The following is a 14,424-nucleotide window of genomic DNA, read 5'->3' as shown; positions in this document are numbered from 1 at the left end:
TAACATGATTTTTGATGCAAGAAAGATCATCATCTGTCCTCACATAGTTCAAGGAGGAAAAACTTGACTCCAGTTCTGTCATTGAAATATTACTACTCGGGCAGCGAGACCACGAGCTTGAAAGTGCTAAACTCGCTGCACGTACCCGTCGCCCTGCTTTGCTGGCTTTTCGTTTCAACCCCTCATAAAACATGAACTGGATTCCAGGATTACAGACCAAGACAAGGGATGGTAGGATCCCATTCCAGAGAGTTCCCAGACCTTCTTTTGTAATGATCTGTCGAAAGGCATCTAAAGAGAAAGGGACAGTTAAGTTTGACAACACTGTCCCTCCAACATGCCCCACAGTTTGACCCACTGCATGCTAATTACACCCCCACTCCCCATCGTACAGAAACTCTAGACCAACCAATCTATACCAGCATTGATGTTCCACTTGAGCCAACACTCCATAACCCTCTTATTATTTTTTCCCTTGTGTTTTTCTGGCTCCCCTTTAAATGGATCTATACAATTTGCCCCAACCACTTCCTATAGTTGCAACTTCCACATTCTCACCACTCTCTGGGTAAAGATTCTGGAACCCATCACTACTCCATCAAAACCCTTCAGAATTGGTCAATCCTGTATTGGATCCCTGTTAAATGAGGGTTTCTGGGAGCTTGCCTTTAGAATTCAACTAAACCAAAGAGAAGGTAATCAATAGCTGTTTAATTGTTTAGATCAAGAGATTTAAAGATCAAATTCCACTAACTTCCATCACCAGTGTGCTGAAAACATTATGCATGAAAGTTATTTTTCTTTAAAATTATACTTTGTTTACTTTAATATTTGAAACGTGCAAGTTTGGTTCAGATATGCACATTGAGCGAGTGGCCACACTGTTCCCAATTCTAAACAGGGGCAAGCGCCAGACTGAGACAAGAGAAAGGGTGAGAATCACAATGGGCAAGGTCTCTGGCACTTCATCACAAGGAGCTTTGGGCAGTCGGTGAGCTATGATTTTGCTGCGGCAGGTGGACCAAAGGCAGTGAATGTACAAAACTAAACAGTTCATAATTTACCTAAATAATCTCATAAAATAAAACAAACAATTGGATTTTCTCTTTCAGTAAAACAGAAATTGTGATTATAATCTACTCTTAATCTACTTTCCCAGTCAGTCAAACCCTAATTCAGTTCCTATTGAAAATGAGGAACTACAGACTAATACATTCTAACCTGATCATGCAGTTTGATCAGAGTGCTAGAATATCTGGTTTTCAAATATTGGGGGTACGATGGTTTGGAGAGGGAAGGGAAAACCAACCTCAATACTGCTTACAATTATAATAATAACCTTAATTGTCACAAGTAGGCTTACATTAATACTGCAATGAAGTTACTGTGAAAAGTCTCTAGTCGCCACATTCCGCCGCCTGTTCAGGTACACAGAGGGAGAATTCAGAATGCCCAAATTATCTAAAAGCACGTCTTTCTGGATTTGTGGGAGGAAACCCACACAGACATGGGGAGAACGTGCAGACTCCACACAGACAGTGACCCAAGCCGGGAATCGGAACCTGGGACCCTGGAGCTGTGAAACAACAGTTCTAGCCACTGTGCTACCATGCTGCCCATTTACAGAACCAATTCTCAAGATTGTATGAAACAAACTGAACTAACGCAAATAGTGATTTTCCACACCATCACTCTCTCCCTTTAGTCGTGATGTGGAGATGCCGGCATAGGACTGGGGTGAGCACAGTAAGAAGTCTTACAACACCAGGTTAAAATCCAACAGGTTTGTTTCAAATCACTAGCTTTCGGAGCACTGTTCCTTCCTCAGATGAATGAAGAGGTATGTTCCAGAAACATACATATAGACAAAGTCAAAGATGCATGCAATGCTTTAAATGCGAGCATTTGCAGGTAATTAAGTCTTTACAGATCCAGAGATAGGGATAACCCAGGTTAAAGAGGTGTGAATTGTCTCAAGCCAGGACAGTCGGTAGGATTTCGCAAGCCCAGGCCGGATGGTGGGAATGAATGTAATGAGACATGAATCCAAGGTCCCGGTTGAGGTCGCACTCATGTGTGCAGAACTTGGCTGTAAGTTTCTGCTCGGCGATTTTGCGATGTCGCACGTTCTGAAGGCCGCCTTTGAGAACGCTTACCTGGAGATCAGAGGCTGAATGCCCTTGACTGCTGAAGTGTTCCCCAACTGGAAGGGAACATTCCTGCCTAGCAATTAATTTATTTCTTTTAAAATTTAGAGTACCCAATTATTTTTTCCAACTAAGGGGCAATTTAGCATAGCCAATCCACCTAACCTAATCTTTAGGTTGTGGGGGTGAAACCCATGCAGACACGGGGAGAACGTACAAACTCCATACAGACAGTGCCAAAACCCACGCAGACTGGGGGAGAATGTGCACACTCCACACAGACAGTGACCCGGGGCCAGAATCGAACCCAGGTCCTGAGCTCCGTAATGGTGAATGGGTTCCAGTTCTTTTTCTTTGCTCACATACTTGCACATCCTATTTTTAATTCCCATCATAATTGTTCTTTGTATTCCTAAGTGCTGATCCAGAAAAGAGTTACTGAAAACAGTTTATTTACCAGTGGGGCGACTCACCGAGAATACCTTTGTACTCTGTCTGATGAATATCCTCCTTTCTAAACTTTGCTCCTTGCAGTTTCAATCTTGTGTTCACCACCCACATTGGTGTTGTTAGAAAAACATTGGTCGCACCTAACAAAACAAATGGGTATTAGTTCTAGGAATCCCCATTGTCAGCGCTTTAGTAAGCACAGGTTGATCATTGTTCTTAGTGTTACCAATATACGAATCTTAAATTGCTCTTTCATACATAATCTTTATTATTGTCAGATGTAGGCTGACATTAACACTGCAATGAAGTTACGGTGAAAATTCCCTAGTCACCACACTCTGGCGCCAGTTCGGCTACACAGGGAGAATTCAGAATGTCCAATCACCTAACAAGCTTGTCTTCGGGACTTGTGGGAGGAAACTGGAGCACCCGGAGGAAACCCACGGGGAGAACATGCAGACTCCACACAGACAGTGACCCAAGCTGGGAATCAAACCTAGGACTCTGGCGCTGTGAAGCAACAGTGCTAACCACTGTTCTACCGTGCATGACAGTTTGCAGCCTGGAAGTGGTCTTTCCCTTCTAAACAATTCTCACATTTGATCTGGAGATTTGATGACTGCCTTAATTAAAGCAAAATCCATAGAATCCATACAGTGCAGAAGGAGGTCATTTGGCTCATCGAGTCTGCACTGACCCTCTGAAAGAGCACCCTACCCAAGTCCACTCCACTGCCCTATTTCCATAAACCCACCTAGCCTGCACATCTTTGGTCTGTGGGAGGTGTTATGGGAGAGGTGTTTTTAGAACCCCAAAATGTATCGTGGAGTTGAACCAACCCCCCAACCTTTAATGGATTGTTGCTTTTCAAGCACATGGCTTGTTCCCCAGGTGTAGTATTACAATTATGGACATGTGGTTTTTAAAACAAAACAATGTTTATTCCATGAACTCAAATTAACCTTTTAAATAAACATTGGATCTCTTAACACCCCTTACTTCAAAGATAACCCCAAAAATAATACAACACTACCCAATCCTGCAAACTGTTCCTTTGCGCATTCAAAAGACTTAACAAATCCTTCAAACAGAAGCACATTAGTTTTATATTCAATACTGAGACCTTTTTACAATTCCGATTTCACCAAAGGATTAAGAGATAGTCCTTCATGGCAGAGATCACCAGCAATGCAGCTCACAGCCACACCCAAGCTTTCTTCAAAACTAAAACTCTCAAAAAGCCGAAGTGAGCTCAGCTCCCCCCCCCCCCCGTGACATCACTTCAGTAATATGACCAGCCTCATTTCTTAAGGTACATTTCTTAAAACATCCAATTCTTAAAGGCACTCTCACATGACAGAGGAAACCGGAGCATCCGGAGGAAACCCATGCAGACACGGGGAGAATGTGCAGACTCCGCTCAGACAGCGACCCAAGCCGGGAATTGAACCTGGGACCCTGGAACTGTGAAGCAACTGTGCTAACCGCTGTGCTAGCGGGCTGTCCCTCAGCTCATTTAAAACAAATGAAGGAAGTGAATTTGGGACATATCTTATCTGTACTGCTCAGCCCCTTCAATGATGGATAAAATCAGCAAAGCAGACTGCAAATCCCTGCACACTATTCTCGCCTTGTAATTAATTGCTAGACCCAATTAAAAACAAATGACGAGGCTTTCTCTCCATGACCTCAAAGTTCGAGAATTTACTTTTACTAGTTCTCTGAGTCCATCCACTATCATGCATTCCATCACTTACAATTTCTCTTCAGTTCCACAGTCCACCTGAAGTCTTATTGTTCAAGTACAAAGTTCCATTCTTTTGAGAATACTATTTTATTGTATAGGCACTTGAGCCAATACATGAATGGTTCAGATTTTCACAGTAAAGTTTCAGGAATGGAAGGAGCATCTTAGTGCATTGTGAAATTGTGCAAAATAGAAGTTAACTTTCTTGATCCCCCCTCTGTAAACTTGAGTTCATTCAAAAATCTGCTGTCCAAGTCATTACACTTTTTAAAATATTTTTCCAATATTCAGGGGCAATTTAGTGTGGCCAATCCACCTACCCTGCACATCTTCGGGCTGTGGAGGTGAGACCCACGTAGACACGGGTAGAATGTGCAAATTCCACACGGACAATAACCCGGGGCCAGGATCGAACCCGGGTCCTCAGCGGTGTGAGACTGCAGTGCTAACCACTGCACCGCCATGCCACCTATTACTTACACTATTAAGTCTCATTCACCCACCCGTTCTCGCCGGCTCAGTACTCTACAAGTCCTGTGGTGGTGACAGCCCTAAGGGTGTGGGGGCAATGGAGGCAGCATATGAGACTTGGGGGGGGGGGGGGGGGGGGGGGGGGGGGGGGGCAGTGTGGTCACCGATCTGTGACAGTCACCGGTTTGTCCTGGGGGGGCTGGATGGGGGCCTTAAGATATGGCAGCAGGCAGGGATCGAGAGGTTTGGGGATCTATTCACCAAGGAGGGCTTTCAGATCTTGGAGACATTAGAGGAGGAGTTTTGATTTGCCGGGTGGGAACGGGTTTCAGTACCTTCAAGTTCGGGACTTTATACAGAGGCAGGTTCCAAGCTTTCCTCGCCTCCTCCTGAGGGGACTACAGGATAAAGTGCTGTCAAAAACAGGGGTTGGAGGGTTTCGGAGATTTCGGAATTGATTATCAGAAAGGTGAAGAGGAAGTGGGAAGAGGAGTTGGGAGGGGAGCTGGAAACTGAACTGTGGGGGAAAAGCCTTGAAAAGGGTAAATGCATCCTCGTCCTGTGCTAGACTCAGCTTGATTCAGTTCAAGGTAGTCCACAGGACCCACATCACGGTAGCCCGGATGAGTAGGTTCTTCGAGGAGGTGGAGGACAAATGTGGATGGTGTGGGGGTAGCCCGGCCAACCAAGTTCATATGTTTTGGGCATGTCTGAAACTGAGGGAATTCTGGCAGGGATTTGCAGATGTTATGTTGAAAGTCTTGGAAGGCCGGGTAACTCAGAGTCTAGAATTGGCAATATTTGGCGTGCCGAAAGATCCGGGGGCAAAGGGGGGGGGGGAGGGAGGCCGATATCCTGGCCTTCTCCTCCCTGGTGGCCCGGAGACGGATCTTGCTGAGATGGAGGGACTCCGAGCCCCTGAAGTCAGGAGTGTGGGTCAGTGATATGGTAGGGTTTCTCAGTCTGGAGAAAATCAAGTTCGCTCTGAGAGGATCAATACAGGGATTTGTTCATCGATTTCTTCAAGAAAAATTGAACATCAGTAGTAAGGGGGGAAAGGGAAAAGGGTGGGCGGGGGAGGACAATAGGAGGCATGGCGATGTTAGATAAGGACAGGAAACTTAGCATACGGGTAATTGGGGATAGGGTGGGAGACGTGGTTTATTGTTTGTTGTTCTTCTACAGGTGTTTTTGTGCGTCGGCCCACGCGGTTGTTTTAGAAATGTCAGTATGTTAAATTGTGAAAATTACAAATGCTTCAATAAAATATTTTCCAAAACAAAAAGTCTCATTCACCCACCTCCCCTGTGCTAGCTGAGTGACACTGTATCCTGGCCTCTTGTACATCTCCACAATTTCCATCTCCACTATTGATGGCTGTACCCTGAGCTACCTGGGACCTAATTGCCTCTCCAAAGCACTTCATCTTTCTCCCTTCCTGCAGGAAGCTCCTTAAAACCCACTTCTTTGACCAAGTTCTTGATCACCTGACCTAATATTTCCCAATGATTCTGTCATATTTTGTTTTCTAATGTATCATTGACACAGTTTGTGACGTTTTATTTAGTTAGTTAAAGGCGCCATATAAATACAGGTTGTGTTGCTGTGCAGATTTATTTTCTCAGCATTTGTCATTACTATTCAAGAACTAAAGATCAAATCCTAGGAGTGATATTCTAGCACAGTTCTCAACTGATTAGGAGTCAACCACAGGAGTGTCTAGAACCTTGCAATTCAAATAATAAAGTCTGTTCATAGGGCAACTTGTGACCCAGTTCAGCATCGTACCTGCAATGCAACCCATCAGCAGATCTTTGCTTGGTGTAGCCCTGACATTACCCTTCACCAACATTGCTTTCAAGCTGTTGAAAGTGTAGAAGTAAACAAAGTTTGAACAGCAAACACTAGAAATGACAGGGAACCATCCACGATATAGAGCCAATCTGAAAGAGAGATAAAAGGGAGACTCGACATTCTGTACATAACATTGTGAATCCCTCTGAGCCAACAAACCAGTAAGTATTTTGTAATTAACAGCCGCTAAACCAATTAGAAAAAACACATTCCAACTTGCTACTCAGTCAGAGATCATAGAAACCCTCAGGTGCAGGAGGAGGCCATTGTACTCATCAAGTCTGCACCAAACCTCCGAAAGAGCACTCTTTTCTAAGCTCACTCCCCTACCTTACCCCCGTAACCCCGCGCATTGATCATGGCCAATCCACCTAACCTGCACAACTATAATAAAAATAGTCGCTTATTGTCACAAGTAGGCTTCAACGAAGTTGCTGTGAAAAGCCCCTAGTCACCACATTCCGGCGCCTGTTCGGGGAGGCCGGTACGGGAATTGAACCCGCGCTGCTGGCATTGTTCTGCATTGCAAGCCAGCTTTAGCCCACTGTGCTAAACCAGCTGGGCCCCTTTGGACTGTGGAAGGGAACCAGAGCACCCGGAGGAAACCCAGGAAATCAGAGCAGCTAATCCTGGCAGACATTTTTTCTTATTTTATTTGAATAACTTGTAAATGGAACCTATTCATGAAAGTCTGCCAGCATCTGAAAAGAGGGCATAAAGTGGATTTGGAATTTTCCTTTGTGCATATCCTACAGGGAGAGTGGTTGTCTTAAGAAGGCCCTTCATCTGACACAGCGGAATCGTGTCGATTCTGCCCGGATACTAATTGACACATCGACTGCCTTTCTTCTTTGAGTGACCAATTATTATTTTACATAATTTAATCTGTCTGAATTGCATTTGTACAAAATAAACTGCCATACTTGAACACGCCACTTAATTTCTGAAACTTAATTCCCAACAATTACACAAAAAAAAGGAACAAATAGATTTACTTTGCATGTAAAAGACATTGCATGGTGAACAACACATATAAATACACTGACTAATACAGTTGTTAGAAGATCAGCAGAAAGGAATGGAAGTATATGCTGATAGGTTGAAGAGAAGAGTGATGGAGAGCATAAACACTAGCCATGACTATTCGGGCCCTGTGGCCTGCAGCATAATACTCACAAGCCTTCCTCTTTCACAATTTCTGACAGTATCACATGTGTGGAGCTGGATTTGCGTTTTTCATCAACTAAAGTAAATTCAGGCAAGAATGAGGGGAGTTAGAAACCAGAGTGACTACTATTAAGCAATATACATCACTGGCCAAAAGTGTATGTATATTGGCCTCAAAATCTGGACAAACTTGTGTTTAATTTCTTTGCTGATAATATTAGAATACATCCGATCCGATGGTCAATCTGCTCCAGCGTGATGTAAACCACTACATCATTGTGCAGACAAACTCAATAAATGTGCCTGTACGGCGACGTCAATATGTTAACTAGATTTCAAGATTTCTCCCAATGTCAGAATGTTAATTCCTGGTTTGACAGCCAACCTTTTCCATGTCAAGCTCCGGGTTATGCTGCTGGTTTGAGGGAAATCAAGGAAAGTTTTGTTATCCAGAGACATGGTCAAGACCAGGACACTGGACTCATTTGTTTATAAAGACAACTGGTTCATTTCATGAGGAGGTGAAAGCAGGAGATCAGAAGGGCTGAAGGACCTTCTCCATCCAAAACAATCTTATGATCATGAAACAGCCGAGAAAATAAATGGAATGTTGCAAAACAGCAAAAGAGCTTGGGCTGAATTCGTTTTTCATAACGAAATTAGAGAACCATTTAACAGTGAGTAATTATCAGAGTCAGGGATGTTCTAGACTTGGTGAGTGAACATCTATTATTCTTAATAAAAGCAAATTACTGCGGATGCTGGAATCTGAAACCAAAGAGAAAATGCTGGCAAATCTCAGCAGGTCTGGCAGCATCTGTAGGGAGAGAAAAGAGCTAACGTTTCGAGTCCAGATGAACCTTTGTCACAGCTATTATTCTTAAATCAGCTCTACCAACCTACAAATCCATCTTGAGATCCTTATTTCACCTTTAAACACTAGAGGTCACCTCAGTGACCTCTTTTAAGCCCCATGTCCCCATTTACTAATCTGCATCCATTCCACCACAATGCCGTCCTCAGGAATACCCATTTAAAATTTGGAACTCACTTTCCCCAAGGGGTGGGGGCAGCAAATTGATTTATGTTAGGTAATCTTATGAAGGGTTTCAAAATCAAGACAGGTAAATGAAGTTAAGATATGGTCTAATTCAATAGCAGAGTAGGCTCGATGGGCTAAATTACCTCCCCTAGTTCTTTAGCCTAGCCTCTACTATTTTGGCATTCACCATTATTGTATTGTTATTTAAAAGCAAAACTCTGTTTTTCTAATTCAAAATGCCAATAAAAATATATATTTTTTTAAAATCTATAAAACTCTGGTGCATCTTCCCAACACGGCCATAGCCACTTAAAATGCACACTGTTGGCTGAATTAGAAATACTGGTTATTTGACACCTTTTAATCACAAAACTATTTCAATAATGAATAAGATCATGACAAAAGAACCCAAATAGCAACAACCCAAGTGCATTTTGCTTTATAATTCTATGCAATGATTTGGGATTATAAGTGGTGTATTTTACTGTGCAAGTTTTAGGTTTGTGATAAACTGGATTATTTATGTAACAATTTCCTACCTTGAAGTCGTATCCTTGCAGTGTCCAAAGGGAAAAATGTTGTTGCGGCGGTCACACTGCCCTGCAGAGAGGAAAAAACATTGGGGAACATCCTTGAATTCCAGTAGATTTGTCAAGCATGATTTCCCTTTCATTAATCCATGCTGACTCTGTCTGATCCTGCCACTGTTTTCCAAGTGCTCTGCTATTAAAGTGTTTATAATGACTCTAGAATCCCCCCCCCCCCCCCCCCCCCCCACTACCAACAACATGCTGACTGGTCTATAATTCCCAGTTTACTTGCTACCTCCTTTTTTAAATAATGGGTTTACATTAGCTACCCCCCCAATCTGCAGGAACTGTTCCAAAGTCTATAGAATCTTGAAAGATGATCATCAATGCATCCACTATTTCAAGGACCACTTCCTTAAACGTTCTGCGATGTAGATTATCACGCCTTGGGGATTTATCGACCTTCAATCCCATCAATTTTCCCAATGTAATTTCCTTACTAATACTGATTTATTTCAGTTCCTCCCTCTCACTAAACCCTGTGTTCCCCGACATTTCTGGTATGTTATTTGTGTCCACCTTTGTGAAGACAGAACCAAAGTATGTATTTAATTGGTCAGCCATTTCTTTCTTCCCCATTATGGTTCAACCAACATGGTCTAATTTAAATTTGTTATGGACAAAGAAATAGACAAGTTTCAAAAGAAGGTTTTGGATTGGGGAAAGAGCAGGTTTTAACAAAGTAAGGCAGGATCTGGCCAAGGTACGCTGGAAAGAGTTACTTTTTTTTAATAAATTTAGATTACCCAATTATTTTTTCCAATTAAGGGGCAATTTAGCGTGGCCAATCCACCTACTCTGCGGGAGGGGGGGGGGGGGGGGGGGGGGGGGGGGGGGGGGGGGGGGGGGGTGCATTCAAAGATGAAACGGGGAGGATACAGGTCCAATAGGTTCCCTCTAGGGTAATGGGATGGTATAACAGATCCAGAGAGCCATGGATGACCAGAAACATTCAGGATGCTATGAGAAGGAAAAGAGAGGCTTTTAACAAGTATAAGGGGAGCAAGTCTGCACAGGTATTAGTAGAGTACAGAAAGTGCAGGATGAAGCTGAAGAAATCAATTAGGAGAGCAAAGAGGGGGGGTGGCACGCTGGCTAGCACTGCTGCCTACGGTGCTGAGAACCTGGGTTTGAATCCCGGCTCTGTGTGGAGTTTCCACATACTCCCCGTGTCTGTGTGTGTTTTGCCCCCACAACCCAAAGATGTACAGGTTAGGTGGATTGGCCACACTACATTGTCCCTTAATTGGGAAAAAAAAGTTGGTACTCTTAAAAAAAAGAGGAAAGAGGGGATTTGAGATGGTAAACGTAGGGGAAATCCCAAGCTATACTATAAATATATCAATGGGAAGAGGATAACTAGGGAAAGAATAGGGCCCATTGAGGACCATGGGGAAATCTGTGGGTGAAGCCAGAGGACATTGGTATGGTGTTAAACCAATATTTCACATGTCTTTATCCAAGAGAATGAGGAATTATCGAACTAGTGGAGAGAGATTGTGACATTCTTGAGCAAGTTGTCGTAGGCAATGACAAGGTATTGGTGGTATTGGCGGCCTTAAAAGTGGACAAATCCCAGATCCGGATGAATTGAGTCCCAGGCTTGTGGGAGGCGAGGGAGGAGATTGCAGGGGCTCGGACGCAAATTTTTAGTTTCTCTCTGCCCACAGGGAAGGTGCCAGAGTACTGGAAAACAGCTAATGTGGTCCCTCTATTTAAGAAAGGATGTAGAGACAAGCCAGGGAACTACAGACCAGCGAGTCTCACATCAGTGGTTGGGAAACAACTGGAGAAGAATCTGAAGGAGAGATTCTATCTCCACTTGGAGAGGCAAGGTTCCTCAACATTTAGGTCCAGAAAACCACCCCATATAAACTCCAGGACATCCTCCTCTACGATATTGTTATTAATTTTATTTGCCCAATCTATATGCAGATTCAAGTCATCCATAATTACAGATGTTCCTTTATTGCAAGCGTCTCTAATTTCCTGTTTAATGCCATTGCAAACACCTATATACAATCCCCACTAACATTTTTTGCCCCTTGGTGTTTCTCAGCTCTACCCATAGAGATCGCCAAAGCTAATACCCTTCCTCACATATTGTGTTAACTTTCTCTTTAACCAGCAATGCTACTCCATTGCCTTTTCCTTTTTGCCTGTCCTTCCAAAATATCCCTGTATCTTCAATTCCCAACCCTACAGCTATGCCTGTGCAGTCCCAATTATATCATGCCCATTTACATGTATCTGCAGGATTATTTCATCCACTTTATTGCAAATGCTCCACACATTAATGTACAAAGCCTTCAGGCTTGTCTTTTTAACATTTCTTGTCCCGTTTCCACTTTTTTTCCACTGAGGCCCTGTTTGATTCTGGCTCTTGATTTCTCTGCCTAACACTTTTCTTATTCCCCTTTCCAGACCATGAAATGTAGGAGAAGTAGGCCATTCAGCCCATCAAGTCTGCTCCTCTATTCAATGAGATCATGACTGATCTGATATAGTCCTCAATTCCACTTTCCCGCCTTATCCGAATAACCCTTGATTCCTTACTGATTAAAACCTGTCTATCTCAACCTTGAATATACTCAATGACCCAGCCTCTCCAGCCCTCCCTTGGTAAAGAATTCCACAGACTCACTACACTCAAGAGAAAAAAATCCTCATCTGTCTTAAATGAGTGACCCTTTACTCTGAGATTATTCCCTCTGGTCCTACACTCTCCCACAAAAGGAAACATCCTCTCAGCATCTATCCTCAGCCCCCTCTGAATCCTATATGTCTCAATAAGGTTGCCTCTCACTCGACTAAACTCCAATGAGTACTACTTAACCTCTACTCGTAAGAAAATCTCTCCATACCAGGGATCAACGTAGTGAACCTTCTCTGGACTGCCTCCAATACCAGTTTATCTTTCCTTAGGTGAGGGGACTAAAACTGTTCACAGCCATGTCTTTTGTTCTTGTCCTTGATTCCTCTTTTTCCGACTCCTTGCATAGATTCTCATCCCCCTGCCAGTTTGTTAAACCCTTCCCAACTCAAATACTCCCTCCCCAGAGACATCAGTCCCAGCTGCCCAGGTGTAACCTGTCGAGTTTGTACTGGTCCCACCTCCCCCAGAACCGGTCCCAATGCCCCAGGAATCTGATACCCTCTTCCTCACACCATCTCTTCAGCCAAGTATTCGTCCGATATAGCCTGCTATTTTTACTCTGACTGGCATGTGGCACTGATAGTAATCCTGAGATCGCGACCTTTGAGGTCCTACTTTTCAATTTATTGCTTACCTCCCCTATAAGACGCATTTAGGACCTAATCCTTTTTTTTTAAACGTCTGTCGTTTGTATCAATGTGTACAATGACCACTGGCTTTCACCCTCTCCCTTCAGAATATCCTGCAGCCGCTCTGAGACATCGTTGACCCAAGCAGCAGGGAGACAACACACCATCCTGGAGTCTTGTTTGCGGCCACAGAAACGTCTATCTATTCCCCTTACAGTTAAATCCCCTATAATTATTTCATTCCCACACTTTTTATTCTTCCCCTGTGCAGCAGAGCCAACTGTGGTGCAACAAATTTGGTTGTTACTGCTTTCCCTGAGAGGTCATTCCCCTCAACAATACTCATAGCACTATATCTGTTTTTTCAGGAGAATGGTCACAGGAGATTCCTGCACTGCCTGCCTAGCTCTCATGCTCTGCCTGGTGGTCACCCATTCCCGTCCTGTCTGTGGATTCTTAGCTTACAGTGTGACCACCTCTCTATACGTGCTATCCATGGCACTCTCCGCCTCCTGGATGCTCCACATAAATACTACATTTAGAACTGGCGACAAGATCATAGAATCTACAGTGCAGAAGGAGGCCATTTGGCCCATCGAGTCCGCACTGGCACTTGGAAAGAGCACTCCACTTAAGCCCACACCTCCACTCTATCCCCGTAACCCCACCTAACCTTTTGGACACCAAGGGCAATTTATCATGGCCAATCCACCTAACCTGCACATCTTTGGACTGTGGGAGGAAACCGGAGCACCCAGAGGAAACCCGCGCAGACACAGGGAAAACGTGCAAACTCCACATAGACAGTGACCCAAGTCGGGAATCAAACCCGGGACCCTGAAGCTGTGAAGCACAGACCTAACCACTGTGCTACCATGCCAACCAAGTTTAAAGAGGCATTAGCTTCATGTAAACCAGAGAGCTGCACAAACATTTAATTGACACGTCAAGAGGGAAAAACCACACCAAAACACTCAAGTCACAGGGGAGCTGACAGAGCAGCCAACATTTCAGCAGCCTCACTTCACAGTTGCAGATAGGCTTGCAGGGGTTCAGAGCAGGGGCGGTGGGACGGGCGTGCCGGGCAGGCAAGCAGCCCCCTCGACCCTGGGTGTGAGGATGAGTGATGGTCAGCGCGCTTCTACCTCAAGCACGTGAGTGGCGACTCCAGGCAGCACACTCGTCTCGCCCCTCCAAGAGGAGTTTTATCAACTTGCAGGAACAGGGATGTTATTTTTCTTGTTTGGAGCAGATGTGGTCTGAATCTGCATTGAACAGCTGGGACCTTTCAACACAACACGGAACAACACAGTTCCGCATTGTTAAATCAATGAACTATTCGGTGTCACCCGAGTACAGTTCACACTCGGTGCTCACATTTAAAACTAATCTTTAAATAGAACAGTTCAAGGGGCGGCAGACTGAGTCTTTGACGGTGCAATTGACCAAAGGAAGAACCCACTTGGGGGGGGGGGGGGTATGTAGGTTCGTTCAAACTTCACGGCCGCGCAACTTACCACAACCCCGGCCACGGCGTGGACAAGCGTCTCGTAGGAGGCGAGCGGGGGGCCGTCAGAAGCCTTCATTCTTGGTCGAACAGAACGAAAGCAAGATTGCCCACCAAGTGGCAGGAGAAGAGAGAGACACTTCCTCTCCCAAGGGCTCCTCCCC

At 44.3% G+C, this 14,424-nt stretch overlaps 1 protein-coding gene across 2 annotated transcripts in view; it reads right to left on the bottom strand.

The window, feature by feature from the left end:
• Positions 1-14,424, bottom strand: part of LOC119978856 (peroxisomal membrane protein PMP34) — a 15,688-nt gene extending 1,264 nt beyond the window's left edge. Inside the window, exons 1-6 of one of the 2 annotated variants that reach the window (XM_038820757.1) lie at positions 14,271-14,424; positions 9,418-9,478; positions 7,846-7,912; positions 6,604-6,758; positions 2,621-2,737; positions 44-291 (exon numbers count right to left, since the gene is read on the bottom strand). In XM_038820757.1, the coding sequence (XP_038676685.1) occupies positions 44-291; positions 2,621-2,737; positions 6,604-6,758; positions 7,846-7,912; positions 9,418-9,478; positions 14,271-14,339 (717 nt within the window). In that variant the 5' untranslated portion in view covers positions 14,340-14,424. The remainder of the gene's footprint in view (positions 1-43; positions 292-2,620; positions 2,738-6,603; positions 6,759-7,845; positions 7,913-9,417; positions 9,479-14,270) is intronic. The other variant, XM_038820758.1, reaches the window with a different exon arrangement.

This window comes from Scyliorhinus canicula, chromosome 15, assembly GCF_902713615.1.
Source record: "Scyliorhinus canicula chromosome 15, sScyCan1.1, whole genome shotgun sequence".
In the NCBI taxonomy this organism is placed as follows: Eukaryota; Metazoa; Chordata; class Chondrichthyes; order Carcharhiniformes; family Scyliorhinidae; genus Scyliorhinus; species Scyliorhinus canicula.
Note: the sequence above shows the minus strand (reverse complement) of the source record. Positions and strands in the feature narration are given on the sequence as shown.